This window comes from Ahaetulla prasina, chromosome 8 (assembly GCF_028640845.1).
Source record: "Ahaetulla prasina isolate Xishuangbanna chromosome 8, ASM2864084v1, whole genome shotgun sequence".
Classification (NCBI taxonomy): Eukaryota; Metazoa; Chordata; class Lepidosauria; order Squamata; family Colubridae; genus Ahaetulla; species Ahaetulla prasina.
This window is the reverse complement of record NC_080546.1, coordinates 45,123,138-45,130,522: the sequence shown is the minus strand read 5'-3', so window position 1 is coordinate 45,130,522 and position 7,385 is coordinate 45,123,138. Positions and strand designations below refer to the sequence as shown.

The 7,385-nt window shown below is 39.5% G+C and overlaps 1 protein-coding gene across 2 annotated transcripts; it reads left to right on the top strand.

Moving 5' to 3' along the window:
- Nucleotides 1–11: 11 nt before the first annotated feature.
- BBS12 (Bardet-Biedl syndrome 12) lies at nt 12–6,830 on the top strand. 2 transcript variants are annotated; one of them, XM_058193226.1, is made up of 3 exons: nt 12–235; nt 2,081–2,213; nt 3,289–6,830. In XM_058193226.1, exons 2-3 carry the CDS (start codon nt 2,116–2,118, stop codon nt 5,453–5,455), a joined length of 2,265 nt encoding a protein of 754 aa, XP_058049209.1. In that variant the 5' UTR covers nt 12–235; nt 2,081–2,115; the 3' UTR covers nt 5,456–6,830. The 2 variants fall into 2 exon arrangements, 1 of the variants encoding a protein (XP_058049209.1); XR_009156324.1 differs by lacking the exons at nt 2,081–2,213; nt 3,289–6,830 and adding an exon at nt 1,763–2,017.
- The last annotated feature ends 555 nt before the right edge of the window (nt 6,831–7,385 follow it).

Sequence of the window (7,385 nt, the reverse complement as noted above, 5' to 3'; positions counted from 1 at the left end):
TTTCGCTGAAGTAAGGGCAGAACACGGGCAAAAGCTTCAGACGCTACCGAGCATGCTCAGCAGAAGACATTTCCGTCCGGGGCAGCAGCGCAGAGACCGATTGTTCGGAACGTAACCGAGGGCGCCTCCTTTGCAAAGAGAGCCAAGATTAGGGCCCTTATGGGAGAAGGATTTAGTAGTTTCTCTCGTGCAAGCCGCGGATTCTAACTTTCACAAGGGAACTAAAGCTGAGCAGGTAATTGCTTTACTAAAGGCGATTCGGTTCGCGGGAGATATTTGGCGCGCTCCTTTTGGAAAACCTCCCCCCCCCTTTATTGGGCGAAGGGTGCAGTGTGTGTGTGTGTGTTTCATGTAGGGCGGAGTCCGAGGAGCGGCAGATGTTGCTGATTGACACTCGCGCTGCCCCGCCCCTCCCTCTGGTGACACGAGAGGCATCTGCCTCGACCGCTTCTCTGCTTCCCCAAAGCAGGGGTCTCCGACCTTGGCAACTTTAAGCCTGGCGGACTTCAACTCCCAGAATTCCCCAGCTAGCTTTGCTGGCTGGGGAATTCTGGGAGTTGAAGTCCGCCAGGCTTAAAGCTGCCAAGGTCGGAGACCCCTGCTCCAGAGAGCTGGGTTGGAAATAAGAAAATGAGCCTCCTCTGTTTTCCCCGTTATTTTATTCCAAATCTGGAACGACAGAATACAAGGACTGGGAGCAGTCCAAAATCCTTCCCTTGTCGCCCAGAGGAAGATGGTCGAGCAAGGCAGAGCAGAAGGGATGGAATAGCTGCTGCTCGGGGATTTCTTGCTAGCCCCGCAGAGAAATGGGCAACCAACCCGAGAGTCTTACTGAGCTCTTTGGTTGGCAGGGGGAAGGTTATGTGTGTGTGTATTGTGGGGGTGGTGGTGGTGAACGTGACAGAGTTAAGCAGCTAACAGAGAGTGTTGCAGCTCTTCATGCCAACTTCTATCTGGTTCTACTAGTCTCATCTGGGTGAGCAAGAGGGTGAAGAGCTCTTCCAGGAGACAGCCAGCAGCTACTGGTGCCCCTCGGGCAGGAAGGGAAGCCAACTGAAGAAATCCTTTTCCAGATTTCAGCCTCTTCCTTTCCCTGGTGACGGCCAGCTGTTCTGTCTGAATAGCTGCTGACAAGATCTTCAGAAGTGGTAGATTTCCCTGCTTCTGAAGCCCTTTTCCTGCCCAGGGGGAAGCAAGCTCGCTTTCCTTTTCTTTCTGTGAAGGACTCTCCTTTTGAAAAAGGGGGAGGGGCACAATTTGTGTTAAAGAGGAACCAGGTAAAACTATAGCTGGTTTCACCTTGGTGGGGGAAAAGATCCTTGCACTGCTTGGGCTCTTTTCCATATATATAGAAAAGGAGTTGGGATAAAGTTTGCTCTTTCATACCAGTGAAACAAATGCTATTTTCTCATCCACTGGTCAAATAAGCAAAAGCCTAATCCAAGGTTCTGAAGCAATTATTTTTTTCCAGATCAATCCTGAAATCTTTCCTACTGTGTCAGTAGAAAGAGTTTTAGCAAGTGAAAATAGTACCCTGCTGACCTCCCTGAGGACTTTTATACCAGAGCTCTGTACACTTCAGAGCCTACTTTAGACCTGTTTGATCTCATGTTGCCCATTTAGGAGTGCTGAGTTTGTTGGTGACTCTGCTTTATTATATTTGTAATCAATTGAATTGAATTGAAGTCCACACATTTTAACATTATTGAGGTTGAAATACAGTGTTCCAGAAAGTATAGCATCTGGTCTCTTCCTTATTTAGAATTTCCCTGAAGAAGTCACCATAGCAGCATGCAGCCACGGTCCCATCTGGTTTGTTGGGAAAAGCACTTGGTTACAAAATTACCAACATGCTGATATATCATCATCAGAATTCAAATTTGAAATGCAACTGAGGAATGGCAGCCAAAGCCTTTGAAATGTTTCAGTGTGGTCCTTTACATATTTTACAGTCAATCCCAACTTTTAGAAACTCCCCTATAATGAATAATGAATAAAATTTATGTACCAAACAAGACTGAGGTGTGTTATCAATTTGTTCTCTTTTGCGTGAAGTGGAGATGAGCCTTTTTTCTTGCAGGACTATTGACAGGTAGGAGATAGTGACAATGGAGGATGATTTTCTCTTGGCCAGGTGGGAGAAAGGAGAGTAAGCACTGCTCATCTCAGGATGTTTTTTTCCATTCATGGCCTGCTGGACTGAAAACAATTAGGTAATGTTTACATTGTTTTCTAAAAGATTGAAGAGGAGGGGTAGAAATTCAGATGATGTGGATGAGCCCAAGTGGTGATGGGAAGGTTTTACAGTTGTTGTGCAACACTGACATAAACCCTTCCAATCTAGGCACTTCTGTACCTTTGCAACAGCTGACTATACTCTTGTACAGCTGCTTTATTATGTGAATTATTATATTCCAGTTATTCAGCTCTCTCCAATAAAAAGTTTATCTTCTAGTATGCTATAATGCATAAAATTTTATTCCTGTTCACTGACTTAATGAAATTATTTACCCAACACTTCGAATCATACAGTTACTACAATGGATTTGTCCAACACACTGAGCCACAAACTAGTTGATTATAGTGTGTTGTGGGAACACAGCCTAAATATTGTTTCTTGTATATTCCTTGAGAAGTTTTGTTGGTTCTAAAAAGAGCAATGCAATTTCATTATTTTTATTAAGACAACAGTGGTTCCATTAACAATTGCATTGATATTTCTGTTTTAAAAAGTTGTTTAGAGACAAGACTGATATAAGTAGCCCAGCAAATCTAGATTATGGGCAAAGAAAGTTGCCAAGAAAAGATTGCTAGAAGAAATAACTTGTTTTGTGCTATATATTTTTCTTCCTTCTGTATTTATGCATACATCTGAGAACTTTTCAAGCTAATAAAGACGTTGATTAGTCAAAGATATGTCCAAAGCATTTATTAGCACATGCAATAGAAATGACCATGGCATAATTCTAATTTTTGGAAGCTCTATAAACTTTGTTCATCTGTCAGAAGAATGGTAGAAAAAGAGACTGCAGATTCCAGAGTAAACTTTGATTTTAGTACAAAGAGAATCTGGCTGTATGCTTTTTTTTCATTTGTTTGAATTAATTGTAACACTATGCACATATAAATAGGTTTTTTTTAAAATGACAGTATTCTGGAAATAGAATTTAATTTCTGTCTGAACTGAGTGCAGCTCTATCTCTGAGAGACATGTCAATAGTGTCCAAAGGGTAACATAAAAACCAAAACAAATAAGGCACAAGCAACAAATATGTCTTTCATTTGCAGCTGTCCTGGGAACATGGCTTTCAGAAACGTGAACAGAAAGAGACATATTGGTCTGCAACATCTTTCAGCTTTGGCTTCCACTGGACGGACACTTTTAGGACCCATGAAATTGTCCAAATTTATAGTTGATGAAAGTATTCCTGGTGGTGTGTTGATTTGCTCTCCACTGAGACTTCTTGAGAACATGGATTTAAGTAGTGCTGTGGGGCAGCTTCTTAATGAAGCCATCCAAGCACAGAACAAAGATTATAAAACAGGGATGACCACTCTGCTCTTTCTTGTTGGTGCATGGAGCAATGCTATACTTGAGTGCCTTCAACATGATGTTCCACTTTCACTCATAGTAGCTATAATGTCTGAAGGTCTGGATTCTTGCATTGAACAAGTGCAATCTATTACATTATCACTGCACAACATACAGCAAAAGCTAAAGGATATTCCTACAGATTGCGAAGGCATGAGCCTTATCAATAGTAACTCTAGCCTCTCTGGAAAACAGTTTACAGACATTAAGAGCACAGTTAGTAAGTCTGGGACTAGTATTTTAAATCTACTTAAAAATGAACTATCGGAAGAAAACTCAGAAGATCATATGTTCCAGCAAACAAATGATATCAACCCAGTCATATCCATCACCAACAGTATGAAATGTTTACTATCTGAGTCAATGAACAGCAATTTTGTTTGCAGTGTTTTCAGTGTTCAGAAAAACTCTGATTTGCATTTTGATGCCTTGACTTACAACAGAAGATCAAAATTAACCCATAGTAGATACTTTAGCAATGTAAATAAATGTCAATCACCACAACAAACAATACATCTGGATGACTGTCCAAAACCTTTTGACAAGCTGAGTTATTTGGGACTACTAGCATTATCTCTTAGCCATGGAAATGAATCTGCCACAAAAATGATACAGGACATTCTCAGTTGCCAGCTTCCAGGTGCCAATCAAAAAACTGATACCTGTCCTTTCCAATTTGATATTTCAGAAATTGTGACATGCTGTTTATCAGGAATATCTGAAAGTCATTCGTGTGTTCACCCTGGCTATATCACACTTGTATGTCCTGCAAAAGCTGCTGCTGTGAAGCAATTTCAGGATATGCCTATTCGTGTTATTCTTGTAGATGGTGACCTTACTGAAACTTATCACCATTTAGGGTTTAATAGATTAGAGAATATGAGCATGTTTTCAGAAAATGTGTCTCATTCAAAGGAAAGCTCAAGTTTATGGGTTGAGTCTATAATGGACATTCTGATTCAGTCTAATATTAATTTAATTTTGGTACAAGGTGACACATGTGAAATTCTAGAAGAAAAATGTCTCCTACATAAAATAGTGATAGTTAATCATGTGGACCATAATGTGTTGAGAGCTTTTAGTAATATTATGAGAGCTGAGATAGTGACTTACATCAATCAAGTGAATGAGGATTGTATTGTCAAAGGCATATGCATGAATCTCTATGGAGCTCTGGAATTAAATTTGGTGGAGGTCAGTGGCCAAATCCCACTTGCTTTAACAGCAGAAGGACTTCGATTGGTAACAGTTGTGCTCTGTTGCCCTTTTATGTCAAAGATGCAAGCCATGGAAGATCAGTTTTGGACCTGTGTGTACCGTCTGCATCATGCACTTCTTGATCAGGCTGTTTTTCCAGGAGGTGGTGCAGTTGAGCTCCTATGCCTCTGTTTTCTTGAAAAACTAGAAAAAGCAACGCCAAACTCTACAGGCCAATTTCATTTTGCCTCTTCCTGGTTTGCAAAATCCTCAGAACAATATAAATCTTTGGTGCTTAGTGTTTTGGCAAGTGGTTGGCGCCAGTACTTGTTTGCTGTCATGGGTAATGCAGCAAACTGTGCATCAGAGTTTGAAACCCACACTGTCATACAGCAGCATCTCCGAAGAGCAGCTGTGCATGGTTCACCATCAGCTTACATCCTGGAGGAATTTAGTAAGGGAAAAGTAGGAGTAAGCATTGGACATTCTGATATAGGTGGAAAGGCTTTGAAAGTGTGTGACAATATTACTGCTAAGATAGAAGCTTGGCGGAGAGCTCTAGAATTGGTGCTCTTGGTCCTTCAGACGGATGCTGAAATTATTGTAGGCCCAAAAAAGGATGAATTGTTGAAATCCCAAGACTCATGTGACTTCCTATTTTTATAGGATTCTGTGTTGCTGTTAACAGATAATTAACAGTATTAATTAGCTATTAATAGTATTTGTGGGCAAAGTCAGGAGCAAAAAATGTATCTGAAAACCCAGTCCAGAATTATGGAACCTTTGTTTCATACCTTGATGAACGTATACCTTGATGAACGTATCTTTTCTTTTTCTTTTATGTACACTGAGAGCATATGCACCAAGACAAATTCCTTGTGTGTCCAATCACACTTGGCCAATAGAAAATTCTATTCTATTCTATTCTATTCTAAAACAAAGTTCACCCTCAGGGAATGAGTTCCTGAAAGACTCATTTCTATTATTTCAATATAATTGGCAATGATGTAATCTGGTGAAAATTTAATTGCAGCTGCATCCCCTCTTTTAAATGGGACTTAAACTCCATTAAATCTGTGAAAATTTTGTCTTTCATTAAACAGAAATATTAAAGGGCTCAAAAGTATAGAAAAGGGACTTTTAAAGGCAATGTTTGTATCAACATGTTCATTAAATTTGTTTTAGCAAATGCTTATTGAGCATTTAGGTTTAGAGTGTAAAACGAGTATTTAAAAATGGTTGTTATGTGTATGTGTATGGCTGTTGAGAGTATGGCTGTTCTTAAAATAAAATCTATATGTATACATAATCACTTGTAAAGACCCAATTTCAAGTCTGAGAGAAACCTGCAGTATAGTAAGGCAGACTTACGCAACCTATTCAACTTCTGATTTTTTTTCTCATAATGCTCTTAGTGTACAAACTGTGCACACTAAGTGGACATTGTGATGGTATCTAAATGAGAGCAAGATCAACAAGAGATGTGAAAACATACCTTCCTCCCCCCCAACACCTGACAATTTTAGAAAGTATGGGGGAAATAGATATTCTCCACTCTCCCCCATTTCCCTTCTGGATTTTATGTACATTTTTCTTTCTTTTGTGGACTTGGACTTTGCTGGCCATGGCTGATGAGGTAGCAGAGATTCTTTTTAAAAAATCTAGAGACTGGTCTGTATGAATCAGGAAGGCCCTGGTTCAAATCTGCATTCTCTTAATGAATTGTCTTTAGATAAAATGTGGTCTCCATCAATCCTAAAATCCTGCAATATATATAGAATATTGGGATGGGATCATTGTAAGAGTTCTAAAATGTATTTAAAGTTTCTTGAACACCTAGATAATATATTAAAACACAAATTCTAATGTGATAATGGCCCTATTAATTTAAGTGGGATGCATCAGACCGTTAGAGAATTACCCTGATGTTTTGACTGTCATTGATAATAATCCTAATGATCTATGTTTGTAAGATTTCTAGGGCAACGCATACAGACCCCCCCCCATTGAAACTTTCCCTTTCTTCCTTGTGAAACCTTCTTTTTCCCATATCTGCTCTAAATCTCTTAACAGATGCCTTCAAGAGAAGATCATTAGAGGCCTTCAGGAGAAGAAAAGCCACTTTTATCTACTGATCAAACACAGCATACTCCAGTGTAAAGAGAATTGACTGTTCTTTTAGCCAGCAGATGGCAACCTACACTGCTTTTTATTACAACCTTAAATACAATTCACCTTAAACATTTTAATTAAAAGCAACATGATTTTGTTGCACATAAAACTGTATTCAGGTAGTCTGTGTTCATACAGTATGAGAAAGTTCAGTTAGAGAATCAAATAAAAGCCATATTTACACATCATCAGGGAAGAAGGGCTATTCTATCAGCTTGCCACAGGTGCTTGATGTGGACCCAATGAGTTTTCAGAAGGAAGGTGGGATTATTCCTGAAGCTCTGCTACATAGTTTGAAATTAACAGGCAACTTGGGTCTTATATTGAATCATATCTGTGCAGAAATTTTCAGTTTGTGTATCCTGTAATGTCCACTTTTATGGAAGAACTCTCAGAGATGAAATAGCATAAGATTCCTAGTGCA